Source organism: Thalassophryne amazonica, chromosome 11 (assembly GCF_902500255.1).
Source record: "Thalassophryne amazonica chromosome 11, fThaAma1.1, whole genome shotgun sequence".
NCBI lineage: Eukaryota > Metazoa > Chordata > Actinopteri > Batrachoidiformes > Batrachoididae > Thalassophryne > Thalassophryne amazonica.
The window spans coordinates 54,296,574-54,316,736 of NC_047113.1; the positions used below are offsets into that span (position 1 = coordinate 54,296,574).

At 41.8% G+C, this 20,163-nt stretch overlaps 1 protein-coding gene across 5 annotated transcripts in view; it reads right to left on the bottom strand.

The window, feature by feature from the left end:
• sytl4 (synaptotagmin-like 4) overlaps nt 1-17,331 on the bottom strand; it is a 37,531-nt gene extending 20,200 nt beyond the window's left edge. For 2 of the 5 annotated variants that reach the window (XM_034181745.1, XM_034181740.1), the window contains exons 1-7: nt 17,207-17,324; nt 17,076-17,126; nt 7,880-8,072; nt 5,863-6,078; nt 2,346-2,455; nt 2,088-2,187; nt 1,835-1,987 (exon numbers count right to left, since the gene is read on the bottom strand). In XM_034181745.1, coding sequence (XP_034037636.1) covers nt 1,835-1,987; nt 2,088-2,187; nt 2,346-2,455; nt 5,863-6,078; nt 7,880-8,004 — 704 coding nt within the window. In that variant the 5' untranslated portion in view covers nt 8,005-8,072; nt 17,076-17,126; nt 17,207-17,324. Of the gene's footprint in view, nt 1-1,834; nt 1,988-2,087; nt 2,188-2,345; nt 2,456-5,862; nt 6,079-7,879; nt 8,075-17,075; nt 17,127-17,206 lie in introns of all 5 variants that reach the window. The other 3 variants (XM_034181741.1, XM_034181743.1, XM_034181744.1) reach the window with 3 other exon arrangements.
• Between the last annotated feature and the right edge of the window lie 2,832 nt (nt 17,332-20,163).

Consider the following 20,163-nt stretch of genomic DNA (forward strand, 5'->3'; position numbering starts at 1 on the left):
AGGGAGCTGCTGTGAGCTACAGTCGCTTCCTGATCATGTTGTTCTGGGGGAAAGTGAAGTTTGCTCTTTAACATCTTGATTATTGTTCTTTACAACACTGTTTGTCCTCTTTGTTCCAGACTAATATATGTCTGAAATTCGGTTTGCATTTATTAAATTCCACGCAGATTAAACGTATCAGACATGGATTATTTGTTATAATTGTTTTAGCAAGTTTTCACGGTATCATGCAGCAGTCTCTTATTAACGTGACGAAAAGCATAAAAAATGACATTTTTGTAGTATAATATTAATTTACAATTGTCATTGTGTGGATTCTTTATGTTGTTTTGACTGCAGCGACTCTCTGCCACGCAAGGGATTATGGGATACGTGAAAACCCTGAATGGATAACTTGCTTTTGGAGATTTTTTTGTTGTTGTTTTGTAATATAGTGCAACCCTGAGCTGTGCTGCTTCCAGATTAGCTCACATGCTTACAATGAGAGCCTTGTTTGATCTAATCGGATTTCTCCCTGACGTTTCCTTTCCTTCAGTACTGAATCCCTCTGTTGATTAAATGAAAACAAAGATGATGCTGTAGATTGACATATTCTTTAACCAAATCAGATTTAAAGTTTGCCATGTTGGGCATGTTCTGGCCTGGTAGCTCGCTTGCAGTTACATCAGCGGCGTGAGCTGATCAAAGAGCCAGTTAGCTAACTGAAGCTAAGCTAACACAAAGCTAAGCTAAGTTCATTTAAACTAAAAACACCCAGTGACTGAAAGAACAGAAGAATTGTGTTTGTTGGTGGATTTCCTGGGCAGCTGAGGGCTGAACAACCTTTTTAACTGTTTTGAACAAAACAGCGGAGGATAGAGTGCCTTCAAGGGATGAGCAGCTTTGGTAAGTTTAACTGATTTTCGGGTTTTTACATGTTATAGGAGGTGATTGGCTACTTTAGATCATTGCTGCTGGCGTCATTCACACCAGCAGCAGGTACACAAGTACATCCAGCAGCTTGGCTGGAATGTTTTTAATTCCGATTGTGTTATTTGTGTTTATGGCATCTGTGGCTGGTTGGTAGTCATGAGTACATGTGACTGTTGAGTTCTCTCGTTTCTTTAAGAACAGTGATTTGGGAAATTTGTGATACCACATTTAATTGTGGGAGGATCCTCATGGTACAACATACAGGGATGCCACTTTAGCTGCTAAAGTAAACACAGAATTAAATAATGGTTAAAAAGTGCAAATGGGCAGGATACCAACACTTTTCACCTGTACTGCAGAATACTCACGGTAAAGTGGAAATGTTGCTCTGTAACATTTGGAAACACCTGTGTTGTGTTTGGAACACTGTTCTGATGTCTGCATGAAAAGGAAGACTACTTTCTGTGCTGCCACCTCTCAGTATAATTAGGGTTAAATACTGGCATGCATCTTTTTCAGCAAATATTTGTGATGCCACGGTTACACCCAAACAACAGACGGGAAACCCCCCCCATTGTTCTGCTTGTTGATGGAATGTCAACACTTTAGACTGCACGAGCTCTCCATGTCATGTGACAGGCAGCACGAACGACTGGCCAGAAGTAAGCATGACATCATTTCCATCCTTCTACTGGGCCTGCTGCTCAAACTCAAGGTTGTCGTGACGATGGAGTCTGCATCAGATTGATTTTGCTGATGTTGAAGGAAATGTTTTTTTTTCCAGAACATTTGGGTTTGCAATGACGTGCACCAAATTATGCTGAATATATGAGCAGATTACAGAATTTCCGTTGGAGGCTTTGCTCAGATCGATGCCTCAGAGCGCTCCAAATGACAGGTTGCACATGCACGTTGGCTTTACCTTGCTAGAGCGGGTGACAGGCGGACAGGCTCCGAATCGATTGGAATGCTAGACAGGCTGGAGTTTTCTGCAGACCCAGAGTCACTGCGCTGCGGATGACCTTTTGAGTCAAATGAGTCCCTCGAGCAGATGGATCCCGAGTCGCTTGATTGACTGGCAGACAAAACGCGACAACATCGATTAATCTGATTTCTTCAAGCAACATTCTGGAAGAACTGAGATAATTGCTGAGAACAGTTATATGATGAAGCACCCTTTAATTGGATTATTCTGCCGGGGATGAGGCACGGGAGCGTTCAGGTTTCCCGCTGTACCCCTCAGCAGCACGTCCCCCACCGTCTTGTGCCTGTTCACTGAGAGACAAAACAAAAAACTTTAGTCATGCCTGCTCACTCCTCCACAGACGTCTCATGACGACTACATGTCATTTTTTCCTCCGCTTACTGAAGAACAACATTCCAGTGAGCTGTAACACTCTTATCTGATACCGGCTTCGGCTTCCTGTACTCACACTGAGGCCTCTTGTAGAGGGAGCTTCTCACCAGCTTATGTCCAGGCTTTGTGGAATAACGGTTGAACCTTTGATCACAGAACCACTCGCCCGCCATTTTCTTCAGATCTCTAGAATTCAGTTGAAATGACATTTGAGTAAAGATCTCACTTACACATTTACTTTCAATAGACCACTGACATAAAATTTTTATTTTATTGGAATTTTACCCAAGGCCAAATTATGGCCATTGGGAATTACGAAGGCCTCGAGTCCGTCCGTCTGTCTGTGCTCAGCATAAGTGCAGTCCTATTACTGCCGGAGGCTTCAAATTCACAGGGAACATTCTTGGGACAGAGACCTTGGACAGGTTCAAAGATGGCTAAACTTTATCTATTTTAAAGAGGTCAAAAGGTCACATTCTGTTTCCTATTTTTATACTCATACAGCCGAGGGTATTTTAGCATCATGTTCCATTTTAAAATGACAGCATCCCTCACTGGGGATGGTGGTATTGGTTAGCACTGTTGTCTCACAAAAGGAGGTCTCAAGTTTGCTTCTGACCAGGTCCTTTCTGCGTGGAGTTTGTATGTTCTCCTCGCGTTTTGAACGGGTTCCATCAGGTGCTTCGGCTTCCTCCTACTTCCAAAGACTAGAGATTAGGTGAACAGGAAACTTTAAATTGACTGTACACTGCCCCTCTCAAAAAAATAAGACAAATAATATGAAATCTAGCCAAACTGTCTCAAATTAAGCAAAAAAAAAAAAAAAAAAATCTGCCAATGGGGTAAGAAAAATTTACTTAGTTAGAATTCTCAAAACATCTAGGCACTGAAAAATCAAAATGTGCCTTAAAACTACACAGAGTTCTTATTTTAAAATAAGGAAAACAATCTTGTTCCTTTGTATTTCCTTGTTACTAGTTAAATACAATTTGATATTAGCTGGAGAAAATGTGATATATTTTCCCAAAACAAGACATTTTTTCTGATGTAAAAATGCTTGAGATGATTATTTTTTTAAGTCAAATTTTCTTCAAATAAGTCTTTTTTTTTTTTTTTTTTTAACTTTCTTTGATATCAGTTTTTGCAGGGTAGGTCTGAGTGAGAGTGTAAATGAGTTTCTGTCTGTACAGTAGCTATGTGTTGGTCCTGTAGAAGACAGCCATCCTGTCCAGGATGAACCCTGCCTTTTGCCAAAAGGCCACTGTTATAGACTCTGCCCCTTTCCCAGCCCTGATCTGGAAAAAGTGGGTTTTGAAAGTTTATGTAGTTGGTAAAACAGCACCTCCACTCGCACTTGATGCAGTCAAGTTCAGAAAACAGGCTGTTGGTAGGGTTATGTGCGCTCTGAGTGATTTTCCTTTTTAATTGAAACCATGCATGGTCATTCCATCAAAACCATAGACTGTATACAAAGTGGACAAACCCTCCACAATGACCCTCTAATTCCTGGCCCACCCATAAATGGGTAAAGAGGTGGAACATGGGCAACACCAGTGTGACAACTGAAGCCTGAACCCGCTCCATCTCGTAACTGTCAAAACAAGCTATGCTAGCCAACAGGCTAATTTCGGTTTGAATTAATCCATATTGTGGAGGACTGACCAGTGGCTTTTAAATCAAGCGGCATCGGGCAGACAAAAAGTACAGAGCATCCAGAAAGTATTCACAATACTTCATTTTATTATGCTACAGTCTTATTCCAAAATGGAGTAAATTTTCCCCTCAAAATTCTACTCACAACACCCCATAATGATAACATGAAAAACTTTAATTTTTGCAAAAAAACAAAACAAAACAAAACAAAACAAACAAACAAAAAAAACCCCAAAACAAAACAAAACAAAACAAAAAAAAACTAAAATCAGATGTACACAAGTACCCTTTGGTCAATACTTTGTTGATGGATCTTTGGCAGCAATTACAGCCTCAAGTCTTATTCAATGTGATGCCACAAGCTTGGTGCACCTATTGTTAGGCAGTTTTGCCCATTCCTCTTTGCAGCACCTCTCAAGCTCCATCAGGATGGAAGGGGAGTGTCGGTGCACAGCCATTTTCAGATCTCTCCAGAGATGTTCAATTGGATTCAGGTCTGGGCTCTGGCTGGGCCACTCAAGGACATTCACAGAGTTGTCCTGAAGTCACTCCTTTGATATCTTGGCTTTGTGTTTAGGGTCATTGTCCTTCTGAAAGATGAACAGTCTCCCCAGTCTGAGATCAAGAGTGCTCATCAGGTTTTCATCCAGGATGTCTCTGTACTTTGTTGCATTCATCTTTCCCTCAATACTGACTAGTCTCCCAGTTCCTGCCGCCGAAAAAACATCCCCACAGCATGATGCTGCCACCACCATGCTTCACTGTAGGGATGGTGCCTGGTTTCCTCCAGACATGACCCCTGGCATTCACACTAAAGAGTTCAATCTTTGTCTAATCAGACCAGAAAGTTTTGTTTCTCATGGTCTGACAGTCCTTCAGGTGCCTTTTGGCAAAGTCCAGGTGGGCTGCCATGTGCCTTTTACTAAGGAGTGGCTTCCATCTGGCTTCTCTACCATACAGGCCTGATTGGTGGATTGCTGCAGAGATGGTTGTCCTTCTGGAAGGTTCTCCTCCCTCCACAGAAGAATGCTGGAGCTCTGACAGAGTGACCATTGGGCTCTTAGCCACCTCCCTGACTAAAGCCCTTCTCCCAAGATTATTCAGTTCAGAGGGGCGGCCAGCTCTAGGAAGAGTCCTGGTGGATCTGAACTTCTTCCATTTACAGATGATGGAGGCCACTATGCTCATTGGGACCTTCAAAGCAGCAGAAATGTTTCTGTACCCTTCCCCAGATTTGTGCCTTGAGACAATTCTGTCTCAGAGGTCTACAGACAATTCCTTTGACTTAAAAAAAAAACCAAAAACCCACCATTCATTTTGGAATAAGGCTGTAACATAAAATGTGGAAAAAGTGCAATATTGTGCATACTTTCTGGATGCACTGTATGACCAGCATATTACCTCAAGAACAGCTGTTACCTGTTAATTAGCGCTAAGATACAAATTAAATCATAACATTTTACTGGAGGTACCGGAGCTCAGATTTCTTAGGTGGTCCATTAATATGGTTTTCTGTGCTGTTAACTACACTATCTCAGGCATTTTTCATCAAATGCTCAGAAAGCACAAACACAGTAGAGTCCACATAGGCTAACAGTCTGTGCTAGTAGGGTCTGCTAGCTGCTGTGGACTCTTCCATACTTGTCTTGCTGACACATGATACCAGTCACTCAATCTTGTTATAATAAAATGTTTGTCCTGTAAAATCGGGGATTTTAATATGGGTGTCTATGGGGTGTGATTCACTTTTGCAGCCATTCAAGGAATTGCAGGTTTTGGCACTTGTGCATTTGCTTCATCCCCCCCATCCCATCCCATCCCCCAGGTACTGGAGAGTGGGGCTTGGTCAAACCAAATGACCCTGTGGGGTTGAAACGGCGCCTCCTTTTAAAAACAAACACTTTGATTCACTGTTGGAATGAACACAGCTGCTTCCTTACATTTCTTTGGAGCACACAGTGCACAGCCACGATCCATTGGTCCGGGCGACTCTGCATCTTTGGCACACTGAGTGATTGCACAGTTTGCACTGGCCAGAGAAAAGGCTGATTCGACTTAGGGGCTCCTGGCATCGACCACAGGTATTCTGACTGTATTTCCGATTGCCACGCTTTGCCCCTTGCCTCTTCACTTCCAGCAAATCTGTCTTCAGCTTCCTGAAAGAAGAAAGTAAAATGTAAAAACCGCCCTTGGAAAACTGGTCTACTGCATTAACAATATATTAAGTATAACCCACTCGACTTCTGTGCATTCCTGACCCACACAAAACTTATATCTACAGCCATGGTTATTTGCTGTATTTTCAAGAGTATATTCTTTATTTATTTGAGAGGGACAATGCAGTCAAACAAGTTACAAAACAAGGCTTGCAGCTGATGCGATGCACACAGAGTATAACTACTGCTAATTTTCAACTCCTGTCCCTGGTTGAGCTTTTCTACACTAACAACACATCATCTAAAATACAAATTCATTTACATGAGAACATCTAGAAATAACAGCGCAGTTCAAAAGTCCATCACTCCCCATCTCATTCATTCACACTCTCACACATGGTTGCAGTTTTGGTTTATTTTAACCCAAGATTTAAGTTTGGATAAGAACAAATTAAACTCGATGTTTACTAGACTATAATTTATTTGTTTTTTTAAACTGGGTTGGGAGGTCCTGCAACACACACAAATAATCATCATCTCTAATTTTGTATTAATAATAATAATTACCATTTATATAAGACTTTCACAGGAATCAAAACACCAAACAAAATGAATTAATAATTAAAGAATAAATGCCAATAATAAAACTACACAACAATGCATAAAAATCCCAAATTCAAGAGCTGATAATACACAAATAAGGTGTGACATACTCCAGTGTAACTTGGTCTTTTTCCCTTCTCAGGAGGTGCATTTTTTTTCTAAAGTGTTACTATTTTCATAAGGGAGAAAAGGGTGATGGCATCATCATTACAAAAAAAAAAAAAAAAAAAAAAAACTCCCTTCGACTGCTCCCTTGTTTTCATTTGGAGTCGCACTGCAGATCCAAAGTTGGTCTGCATGTTGATTTGACACACGTTTTATACCAGATGCCCTTCCTGACAAAACTCCACATTACATGGAGAAATGTGGCAGGGTTTGGGACTGAACCGGGAACCTTGGCACTGAAACCAAGTGCAGTAACCACTTGGCCTGATGACATCATCATCGATATGCAAATATCTGCATCAAGCAACCCTAAAAATGTAACCAGCACATCTGCAGCTGCAGGTTCTTCCTGCTACAGTCAACAACATGCTCAGTCGACCGAGCACACACACACACACCCACACACCAAAGGGGACAAGTATGCATGCAATGCATGTTAAACTGTGCATGATGATTTATTACAACTTGCTTTTTATTACTGATGCTTTTGCTGTCACTGTGAGGGTTTGGTTTTATTACCTGTTTGAGATTTTTATCAGTTTTATTTATTTTATATGTGGATTGTTGTGCTACAGTTTTATTTCTGGGGTGATCACACTCAGTGCTTTGAGTTTTGGAAAAGGCTATATATATATATATATATATATATATATATATAAAAATTAAATCACTTTTCTCTTGCAGCACTGCAAGTTTATCCATCATGGTGAAAAAGGAAGGATCACGGGGCACCTACGGTGTAAGTATCAAGTGCAAGCCAAGTGTTGCATATGACTTCTGTTCACAAAAATGGGTCCACAGCTGAATGAAAGCATGATGACATTTCACCTCACATACATAGTGATGGAACATTATTTGGGGGGGGGGGGGGGGTCACAACTTAGTGGTTCGATTTAATAAACTCAACATGTGACAAGTCTTGTCCAGTAATTAGGATCTTTTTAGTACCAGACATGTTTCTGTCACTGTATGTGGGGACAGTGAGGTCACAGTGTAGGTTTGAGGAAATCATGCATGAACGTGCTCTTCTCACCGCACACGCAGCTCCTCAGTATGCCTCAGCATTTCATCGCGCCGCAGAACTTCCATGATCTGCTCATGCTCGCCGTCGGTCAGGAAGTTCAGGTCCAGGTCCAGCGTGTCGGCACTTTGGGGCATCGCACCTTTTACTTTGGACCCTCGGGGTATTTAGTCAGCGTCGGTGGATGCAGCATTCAGAAAACTTCCTGATAACCAGACAGTTAATTAGACAAGGAAATGCTACAATATGCAAAACACTGATTAAACACAGATTTTCTTTGTGAACTCCAAATAGAACAACCTGACAGACTCAGTGGCTAAACAAAGAGATTATGTCATGCAAATCAAACTGAGCAGAGCTGTGCAGGAAACTCGGCGCCCTGTGGTGATGAAGACACACACAGACTGACACCGGTTCCATAATCATCCAATCAAACGGAGATAATTAAGTGACCTTTGCTTCTGCCACACGTTTTGGAGCATCTGCTGACAGACTGCTGCAGCTGTGCTCTGCTGGACGCACATTAATTAAGACCGTCAGTCCTCAGACGTTTACACAAACCCAACTGCAAACAAACAATATGAAACTCATAATGTAAAGCTCCACTTACAATAAAAGTAAAAAAAACAAAACCTAATAATAAAATCCTCAAATTGTCACTCACTCTATTATGTTTAATAGTTTAGACAACCAGAACGCCAACTGGCAAAATGGGAACGTAAAACTGGCAGGTTGATGTTTACTTCAAAGCAAACTAACCGTTCATCAACAGGTGGCCGCGCGCTTTAGAAGGCAGTAATCGTCGGCCGTTTACGTCATAAGTGGCGGGTCTAGGCTGGCCCGTAAGGTTGCTTGTGAAGTGCCTGACACTCACAGCCTTCTTTCCCCTGAAAACGAAGGGTATGTCAAGTGGATCATTCATGGCCCAAACAAACCCACGAGTCACTACAAAAGGAGACTTTTAGGCTCCGTATGCACAATTATGAATAAGTAAATTATTACTAAACTACAGGTTTGGCCCATTATCCTAACTTGCCATGTGCAGTTATCCAAGTTGCCCAGCAACAGGAGGTAGGGAAAAATAATGTGCAACTGGGAGACCAAAAAAAAAAAAAAAAAAAACTCCATTGGTAATACATTTAGTAGTGGCGTCATTTTAGAGTGGTTTGGCCGCTGTATCTGAAGCCTACAGAATTTGGTGGGACACAGACTTTAGGAGGGTGTGGACCATAGAGTTGGATATAGTGAAGCTCGAGGGCGGAGTCATGCCTGCCCATCTGTCATCAAGGAGCATGTGCTGCCATTACCAAAGAGGTGAAAAAAAAAAGTCTAACTTAATATTATTTTAATTAAAAAGAGAACCAAAAACAGGTAGGCATGGTATTTATGGTAAGCCTTTTGTAGTGATGACCCTCGGTACTTCCGCATTCACTCGACACACACGCTGCACAACCGGGTACTTTTTGTAGGGGTAGAGCGCACTCTAGCTTTGCTATATCCAACTCTATGGTGCGGACCCTGAACTGGACACAGCCAAGATGAGCTGTGAGCAAACAAACAAAAGTAGAATAGAATAGAATGCCCTTTATTGTCATTATACAAAATGTACAATGAGATTGGAGAGAGCTTCTCCTTTTCAGTGCAAACAGAAAATGAGAGAGAAAAAAAAAAAGCATAAACAGTTATACTAGTATAAAATACTACAGGACACACACACACACACACACACACACACCTTCAACCGCTTAGTCCAAGTAAGGATCGCGGGGGGCTGGAGCCTATCCCAGCAGTCATAGAGCGCAAGGCGGGGTACACCCTGAACAGGACGCCAGTCTGTCTACTAGAGGACAGTGCAATGAAAATCTATATGTGCAAATATAAGAGTATAAGAATATTAGATTATTGTATTGCACGGGATGAATAAATATTGTCCTGACACGCTGGAGGGACTACATCTCTCGGCTGGCTTGGGAATGCCTTGGGGTTCCCCCGGAGGAGCTGGGGGAGGTGTGTGTGGATCGGGAGGTCTGGGTGGCTTTGCTTGAGCTGCTGCCCCCGCGACCCGACTCTGGATAAAGCGGAAGAAAATGGATGGATGGAAGGAATAAATATTGAGATTGTGTTTAAAGCAGAGCAGAAGCAGCAACAGTGATACATATACCGCACATTGTACTGATGACTGGGGTTGTTGCATGCGAGAGTTCAGGATGGTGATGGCTCTCTGAAACTGTTTTTGAGTCCGTTTGTCCTCGTTTTGATGCGCCTGTAGCGCCTGCCAGAGGGCAACAGGTCAAACAGCTGGGATCTGAACTGTACTTGATGATGTTCTGAGCTCTGCTGAAGCACCGGGTGGTATAGAGGACCATCAGGGAGGGGAGGGGGCGGCCAGCAATCCTCTGTGCTGCTTTGACTGACCTCTGAAGTCTCTGCAGCTCCCGTACCATGTGGAAACACAGTGAGTCAACAGGCTCTCGATAGATGTGCAGTAGAAGGCCAGCAGCAGCTTCCTGTGCAGGTTGTTCTTCCTGAGGATGTGTAGACACTGCTGGGCCTTCTTGACAGCTGAGATGTCTGTCCAGGAAAGGTCATCAGAGATATGGGCTCCCAGGAACCTGAATGTGTGGACCCTCTCCACACACTCCCCACTGAGGTGGTGGTGGTGGGGTCTGATCTGTTCCTCCTGAAGTCCATGATGATCTCCTTTGTTTTTTTTTTTGGTGTTCAGTGCCAGGTTGTTGTCTGAACACCAGGTTGTTAGCTTCTGGACCTCCTCGTCTCCCTTTCAGATCAGTCCAACCACTGTGTCGTCGTCAGCAAATTTGATGATGTTGTTTCTGTGGGCCGGGCTGCAGTTGTAGGTATAAAGACAGTACAGGAGGAGTCTCAGCACACAGCCCTGTGGTTAACCGGTGCTCAGTGTGTGGGTGGAGGAAAGGTGGGGGCCAAGTCTTACAGTCTGGGGTCTGTTGGTCAGAAAATTCTTGATCCAAGTACATGTGAGACAGGGGAGGCCCAAGGTGTTGAGTTTAGCGGTCAGAATGATCACATTGAATGCCGAGCTGTAATCCACAAAGAGCATCCTGGGGTAGCTCTGCTGTTGTTCCAGGTGACTCAGCGCAGCATGCAGAGCTATGGCTCTGGCGTCCTCTGTGGATCGGTGCACAAACTGGTGGGAGTTGAGTGTAGGGGGAGACAGTCCTTGATGTGCTGGAGAACCAGTCTCTTGAAGCACTTCATTATTACAGGTGTGAGGGATACAGGCCAGTAGTCATTGAGGCTGGATGTGAGTGACGTTTGGTACAGGGACTGCAGTGGATTTCAGGCAGGCGGGGACAACTGCTTGGGCCAGGGATAGGTTAAAGATCGTGCAGCTGGTGGGCACATGCTCTGAGCACCTTACCAGGTACTCCATCTGGGCCAGCAGCCTTCCTGGGGTACACTGACAGGAGCACATGCTTCAAATTATGCACCTCTAGAGTAAAGGGGGTGGGGGTGGTGCTGAAGCAGAAGAGCGTTGCTGCGGTGAATCAAATCGAGAAAAGAAGCAGTTGAGCTCCTCTGCTAACGACACACTCGGGTCTCCTGAAGTCACATCACAGCCTCTGAAATTTGTGATGCTGTGTAGAACCTACCCCACCTCCCACGATCTATTGCTGGCAAGGTGGGACTCTATTCTCCTCTTATTGTCCGCTGTGGCTTTTTAAATTCCTTTTTTCAGGTCAGCTCCAGCCGCACTGTAAAGAGCTCCGTCGCCTGACCTGAAGGCAATATCACAGCTTTGAGGAGTGAGTGGACCTGACTGGTCATCCACAGCTTCTCATTTGGAAAAACCCAAATAATTTTATCCACAGACACACTTCCCATACAGAACTTGATGTAGTCCAGTACTGTTGCTGTGAATGTTTTCAGGTCCTGGTGTTCAAATAGGTCCTACTCCTCATGGTGGAGGCAATACTGAAGTTCATCAAGTGCATTTTTCAGGCCAAGTTGTTAAGGCACTTTGACATTTGCACAAATGTGATCCCTGCACTACTGTGCAATTATTCATGCCAACGCATCCCAATGTGACCCACTTTTGTCCCGCTTGAAGCCATGTTATATAAAATAACATCTTGTTATAATCATTCAGATGCCCTGTGCGCATTGACATGCAGTGTTTTAAAATAGGTTGTGCAATGTTCACTACTGGTTCAGGAAATTAATGTGAGCTAGAACTTTGGAACATTTCAAAATTTTCTTTGTGCACTGGCATGCCGCGCATAGTTCACGCACAGTTTACAACGAGTTTACTCACTGGCATGCACCTTCCCATCAGGGTGGACTCGCTGCTCTCCATTTACAGTGTAGTACAAATATAAACATGTACAATAGCACTTATGATTTGGGTTATAGTGTGTTGTGTGCATGAGTCAACCTGGAGATACAAGGGGAAAGTTTTGTGCCTCACCCAGAAACATTATGGCATGTTTCTCCATATTCTGCATTATGAGAAACAAACATTGCACCCAGTGAGTTAAAACTTCACACATTCTCGAGAAATGTTGGTTTCTCAGAATGCAAAATATGGAAAACCACGCTGTACTTTTTCTGGGTCGGGCTCAAAACTTCCCTTCGTACAACGTGGGAACGATGCCAAAACTTTTCATCTCTACTGCAAATTACTGGCACCAAACTCAAACTCACTGTTCAGAAAGTTAAAATCTTAGCCAGGGAAAAGAAATGGTTTGAGAGGGGAGTGAAGAAAGCATTGTATGGTAAAACAGTTGAAACCCAGCCTTAACTGGCGAGGGGGTCTGAAACACGCTTTTTCCCCTGTGTACAATGGGGTACTCAGGTCGAAGCAGTTTCAGTCTTTTGTTCATGGTAATGAGTCATTCACTTCGTCAGGAGAGTCGTCAGTCCCATCGTTAGGAGGGACAACTGCTCTGTCATTAGGAGGGTGCTAATTAGAGTACAATAGGTGGTAATTAGACGAATTGTTAGTCACTAGCCAATAGCAGTCTGCCTTTTGGTAGGAGGGGTCTGGTTAGGTTTAAAACTCCAGCTTTTGCTGGCTTCTGTTATTCTTCTCTACAAGAGTCAAGACAGAAGTCAGACTACCAGAGCAAGAATTTTAGCTGAGGAAGCGTCTGCAATTAGAAGTGAAATGTCCTCGCATCAAGCAACCCAGTCCATTCGAAGATTCAAACTTCTCTACTATGGAAACCACCTGGACAACTGAGAGCCTTCACAGAAATTACAGAAACTGTTCAGAAATGTTTCAAAACCTATGCAATGTCTGTTTTGGAACATTGTTTCTGAGACCATAGCAGAAGGAAGTCACGACATGCTGTGCTAAACGGGGCCTCCTTATGTCACCAACATGTGACGTGCCCTTTGACGCTGAAACATAAAATAGTTGAATGACGGCTTCAGTCAGCACAAGGACTAATCGTGTGCACGACCACATATGCTGCAAAAAACACAAAGGTAACAGCAGATTTTAGTTAAGGATCTCTGTAGTGTTTCAAATTATTTTCTTAAAGGGTAAAAACGGTCCATTTTGGTGACATGGATCTGTAGTCGCTTTCTTTTGGCTACCCTCAGAGCTCACAGTTCTCTTGCTGGGCTTTCCTTTGCCAGTCTTTCACCTTAGCAGTGGCCGTGTCTAGCTTGATACCTGTAGTGCAGCAAATAACAGAATATTTACAGAGGAATCTCTCAAATGGTGAAACAAAGACCAAATTCAGCACAATACTCCTTCGAAAAAACTGACTGTCCATTTGAATTTTCAATAGGCAGCCAGGCAGGGGTCAATTAAAGAATTACACAGGGATCAAATTTTATGTCTGATCATAAATATTCCAAAAAGGTATAGTTTGGACTATCTATCTGTAACCGGAGGACCTTTGACGCCGGGACGACAGTGGGATTAAACACTGGACTGCTCGAACTAAAGACCAGAACTCTACCAGGTCAGGCAAAGGGGAATTCCCCGCTAGCCAAGCTAGCAGGAACATCTTTTCAATACGGACTTCACCTTGCTACATATCTATGACTGAATGTTATGGAGTTATCAGATAAAAACAGCAAGAATGGTGACAAAGATCAATTTCAGTGTGGACAGGAGTCAAAAGTTAGGAGCCGGTCTGCTCTGTGTCAGCCTGATTCCGTCAGATCTCAGGAGCAAAGTAGTGCGGCACCTGGTTAGTACTTGGATGGGAGACCTCTTCGGGACACCAGCGGCTCTGTGTGTGTTTTTCCAGGTAAAACTGGAATTGCATCAAGAGGGACATCCGGCGTAAAACTTGTGCCAAATACCAATGCGGATCTGGCTGTATCCGCTGCAGCATCCCGAACAAAAAAAAAACGGGAGCAGCTGAAATAACACACACACACGCGCGCACACACACACACACACACGAGTTAAAAGTTAAAATTGCTCCAATTTTGGTAAAAAACTGTTGCAAATTATTGGTTGAACCAATAGGATTAATAAATGGAATAGTTTTGACTGTGTTGAATGCTTGGTCTGCAAAGTAAAGGTGAAACAACGTTGACGTCCATTGGATTCTATGGCATGTGACGTATGCCACCATGACACGACAACTAAGCATGACACACAATGCAAACTATTCCTTTTTAAAACCCTATTAATTTGCAATACTTTTTTAAAACCAAAATTAGAGCAACTGTAACTTTTGACTCCAGTACAAACTAAAATTGACCTTTGTCACCATTCTTGCTGTTTTTACCCCCTAATATTCAGTCACAGATAGTCCAAACTACACTAAAACTCACCTAAACCATCATCGTATAAACCAGACACTCGCACTCACTGGACAAAAGCAAAAGTCCCAGCGTTTTATATAGTTTTCCATGTAATAATCACCGTATATACCAGATTTTGTATAACGGCTTTTCGCTCACGTCAAACAAAACATCCCATGCCATTGCAATGTATTTCCATTAGAAGCCCCTCACATGTACTGGACAGAGCATTCTGGGTGTGCCCAGTCACCTCAGAGGTATGAAATGAAGTTCAGCACTGACACTCACGAGTTGGAGAAAGTGGGTACCATATTTCCTTGATTAAAAGGACGGGCATTCATTTTTTTCAAACGGTACTCAGACCCAGTGCCTAAACAAGGCAGGCCATTATTTAGGGCAGGCAATTATTAAAATGCTGCTTGTTGCCTGCACTGTATTATGGTGTCAAAGCTCACACTTATCCCTTGGCGTGATGAACCAAAGACAACCCCTTTTGATCAGAGCCCTCTGCCTGGCTGCGAAACCTCTTTGTAGCCTACGCACACCTGCTAAATGACGAAGACCACAAAGGCTGCGATTGGTCACTTTTACGTTTTCACTCTTTCCTCTCCCATCATATTTTAAAAGTTTTTGCAGTGCGCACGCTAATTACATTTTAATCATGGATCAAATAGAGGGACGTTTGGCAGAAAAGTCCGCAAATATGACCAACTTTACAACACGGAGCCAGAAAAAGACACTCAAATGACCTGTAATTTATGGAGGGAAATTGCACGTAGCGTAACGGTGGTTTGAAGGTTGATGAATGTAGAAAAAGTGGAGGTCAGTGAAGGACAAATTGAGCCACTGTTCCTGCAGTAAACTCAAGACAACCACCAACAGGACAGAAAACTTTAACAAAGTTGATTACGTTTACTTTTGTCAGACGAACGTTTTGACCTGGTCATTAAATGAGGCAGGCCCTTATTCAAGGCCAGGCATTTAATCAAGGAAACATGTAAGCCTAGTTGGTGCTGGGGATTCCCCGTAGATCATTCGGTACCTCCTGTCTGTAATCCGTTATGTACATATAGCGGATTTTGTACGTTTTATACATGAAGTAGATTTGGATTATAATGGACATAATTTGCTGGGACACCTGAATCTGCTATATACGAGTTTTACTGTATACCTTTTTGGAATCTTTATAATCAGACAAATAATGTGGCATAGCTTTCAATATGATTGGAGTATCTTTTCATTTTGAACCCTGCTTAATTCTTCCATTGACCCCTACCTTGCTGCCTATTGAGAATTCAAGTGGCCAACTGGTTTGTTCAAAAGAAGAACGGAGTATGTGTGCCAATTTTTGTGCTTGTTTCCAGAAATGAATGATTGCTACAGTCATCTGCTCCATTACTGCAGGATAACTAACATGTACTGGGTGATACAAAGCATGTGATAACTTTTTTTAGTGATGTGAGTAACACACCAAAGGCAGAGTTAACCAAGGTTATGTCCAACCAGTAGCCAAATGTACCATGTTAACATAATGTTCCGGCTGTAATAAACAGCCGTATGCTCCACATGTGAAGATCCGGTAATTCCTGTCAAACTTTCATCTCCGACAGCATTTCATTTGTGTGGGCGTGCACACTGGGATAAAAAAAAATTAAAATAACCAAAAAGGCACAGTTGTCAGAAATCCAGGGATTCAGTCCACAAACCTGACCACTAACCCAAGTAGGCCTTCTGGAAACACTAGACTAAACTGCATTTTCCACACCAGTGGATAAAGAAGAGGAATTCCCCTGCAGCATGGGAAAAACTTCTCTAAAACTGATAAATGATTAAGCAGAATCGTGCAGCGTGTGAGTTTTCTTCTCTTTTTTTGTAAACATCCTGCAGAACGTCTGCGCAGGGTGAGAGGTGGAGAAGCAGCAAAGCCAAAAACAACAAGGGCTTTAATAACATGTGGAGTTCCCACCCTCTAAGGACACAGAGGCCTGGGTGGAGATCTGCAGCTTGGCATCTGTCGTGTTCCCTCCCCAAACTCTTACGCACTATCTCAGCTAAAGCCAAAACACCACGCAAAACCAGTTTATTATGATCGTTTCCTGCCCCGAAGCAAACTGTAAAGTCCAGTTACGCACAACCCGCAAGCAAAGAGCGCATGCGTGCGCCTGATGAGAGCGCCACAGCGCAGACTGGAATAATCTTTAACCAAACACAGAAAAAAACTTTGTGCACAAAACGTCTGACATCGAAACCCGGACTTTAAAACATGAGACTTTATTTCAACACAAAGAAGTCGTGAAACGAGCGGCAGTTTGACTACCAGGTGATCCGCAAAGCGCCAAATGGAAAAAAGTGTGAGCCTTGAAAAATGATTTCCTCTTCTGTTCGAGCTCACAGAGTAAACCCAATTATTTTAAGCAGGCAGATCTCAAATAATAATAATAATAATAATCAGACACACCTGTTGAAATTTTGGTTCACGTCGTGCCTCAGCGAACGCCGGTGACGAGTCCTGACAGAAAGCGCAACAAGTTCAAAACACACCAAAACCACATGATCTCATAATAAACAAATAAATGAAGAAAAACAAACCAGCTTTTCTGTGCGGCAAACACGTTCAATCACCTCCGAGCGGCTCCAATCATAATAACCTGCGTCTGTCCTCTTCCTCCTTCTCTTCCCAAACTGTTGACTTTGTGCGTAAACGTCCCGGAAGATAAGAAGGAAAGTTTGCGCCACACGTGCATTTACCACCGCCCGGTGCGGAAAATCCAAACCTTAAAAAAAAAAAAAAAAAAAGATTGAAAATACGACTGTGGAGGGGAAAAAAGAAAAAGGGGTTATCAGTTAACTAATAAAGTGAGCCACATTTAACCAAACTTGTTTATTTTGAATTTAAAACAGCTATTTAAAATAAGGTTAAAAAAGAAAAAAAAAAAAGAAAAAAATGATGTGAGGTGGCATATGATGCAAATAAATCATTAAAAATAAATAATAATAATGATCAGTTTTAGAAAATCAGCCTGTAACAGAAGTCTAAAGATCAACAGTGGATTTAATTTATATTCTTGAAAAGGCTCGTCTTTGTCACATTATTTTTTTTCTCCCCATATTAGCCGTTCTTACAATGTACATTTGATCTGATTTATGAGCAGGTCATTCTGGTCTCAAACTTACTATCTGAGGGTCGGATGAGGCCCGCAAGACTGAAGGTTCAGACCAATAAAATGCTTTATCATTCATTATTAAATATTCATTTTCCTTGTGGGATGTATTTAACTTTTAGAACTAAAAAATTACTGGATTAAAAAAAAAAACCCTCTGCCAAGGAGTTTTTGTTTTTAATACTACTGGTTTGTCAGCGGGATTATGCAAAATTTACCAGAATATGCTAAAGAATAACTTGTTAAATTTAAGAGATCAAGATCAAGGAGTCTGAGACACTTTAATTTCTACATAGATCTTTATTTGGGGGGGGGGGGGAAAGGCATATTTGTATATATTTGTATAATATCTGAGTGTGTAAAATTTAGTACACATCTGGATACATTTGTTCCAGTGGAACAAAACACAGGGCTGCAAATATACATAAGTCATAGAAGGTTAGATGTTGCCACCATAGTGCTTCAAGCATTTTAAAACAATGATTTTCTGAAGCAGTTGATTCATTTAATATTTTGGTTGCTTCAGCAGAGAATTCTATTTTGTAGTTGGCTCATTTGATTGGTAAAAAATAAATCCTTGTTTTTGCTATCATTATGTACAGACTACTTCAGGTTTTACCAATAAAAATCATGGCCCTATGAGCCATGTTCTTTTAATTTTTTTTCCAAGTTATGCTATTTTCTTGACCTATGACAAGGTGCATAAGCATAGATGACAGCAGATCGGCTCATGAGCTCGGCCAATCACAGCTCACGGAAAAATCAGAACACGGAAGTAGCTGCCAACAGACATTTGAATTATAAGTGGAATGTGTGCCTTCCGAGAAAGGTGGTGGCAGGAAATCTACATGAGTCACATTTTCTTTTTGCACATTTTTATTGTGAATTATTTAGTGTTTATTTATACATGCTTGTAGAGAGAGTACAGTTCAAACCGGAGTCAAATTCCTTGTATTCTTTTGAAGATACTTGGGCAAATCAAGGCTTTTTTGAGTCTGATTCTTAATTGCAATGAAATAAGCAAATGAAAATTACTCTTGAGCAAGGCATTTAAACGCTAGCAGTGCCAATCAGTTACCAAGATCTAAGACTGTGATTCTAAGAAAGAGAAGGGAGGGCGTTTCTGAAGAAAAGCATCCGTTCTGTGCAAATCTGCCCTGGACAAATAGAGAGTTTAAACATTACAACAGCTGATTACAGTTATTACAAAAATATGTGTTAAACACTTAAAAGCTGATGTGATATACAGTATTATTTACATGATATCAAAGAGCTTGAAGCATCACCAGTTTTGTGCTTTTCTGCACAAAAAGCTCATCTTGCATAACATGAATTGTGGAGAAATCTTACACACATGTGGTCTATTCCACGAGGGAACATAGGGGAGCTGGAGCCTCTCCCAGCATGCACTGGGGGGAGAGGTGTTGTACACACTGACCAAATCGCTACTGCTGTAATTTCAGAAATATCCTGACTCATTAATCATCATTTGAAGATTCAGTAACAGTGCAGTTAGTACATTAAGTTTTTGGTTCTAGTCATATTCACAACTTCAAAAGTCCATATGTCTGAATTTAAGCTACCACAAGTCATTAAAATACTCATTTTGTTCTTTGCTGTTACATTATTTCATGACCCTACAGCAGAAATCTTAAAAGTGAACTTAACAATGATATTTTACATTTTCCCTTTCAAAGAGTGAATACGTACAAAGTGCAGTACTCACAAATCAATGTGAACTTTATCGGGAAACCCAGTTATGCTGAAAATCTGCCCCCTAATTCTATTTAAATAAATAAATAAATACATAACTGGACTGCCATTCATTCTGAAATGTGCATAATGCAAGAGCAACCAGCTGACCAAAGAGTTATTAAAACTCTGCTCCAGGGCCTCCAGATAAGGTACCAATGGAGGACAGGATCCAACTCTTTATAATTTAATTTAACTGTAATTTAAAAGTTTAAACATTTTCAGTTAGTGAAGTGCCACAGTGTGAACGTGAGCACAGCCCCCGGGTTTCTCATTTATCCAAACTTACAATTGAGCAAGAATTAGATATTTAATATTCAAAAGTTTAACTTTTCATCTCATAAAAAAAAAAAAAAAAAAACACTTCTTGTATGTTTGCATTTGCAAAAACTGTAAATGTACTACAACCCCTGGCAAAAATTATGGAATCACCGGCCTCGGAGGATGTTCATTCAGTTGTTTAATTTTGTAGAAAAAAAAGCAGATCACAGATATGACACAAAACTAAAGTAATTTCAAATGGCAACTTTCTGGCTTTAAGAAACACTATAAGAAATCAGGAAAAAAATTGTGGCAGTCAGTAACGGTTACTTTTTTAGACCAAGCAGAGGGAAAAAATATGGAATCACTCAA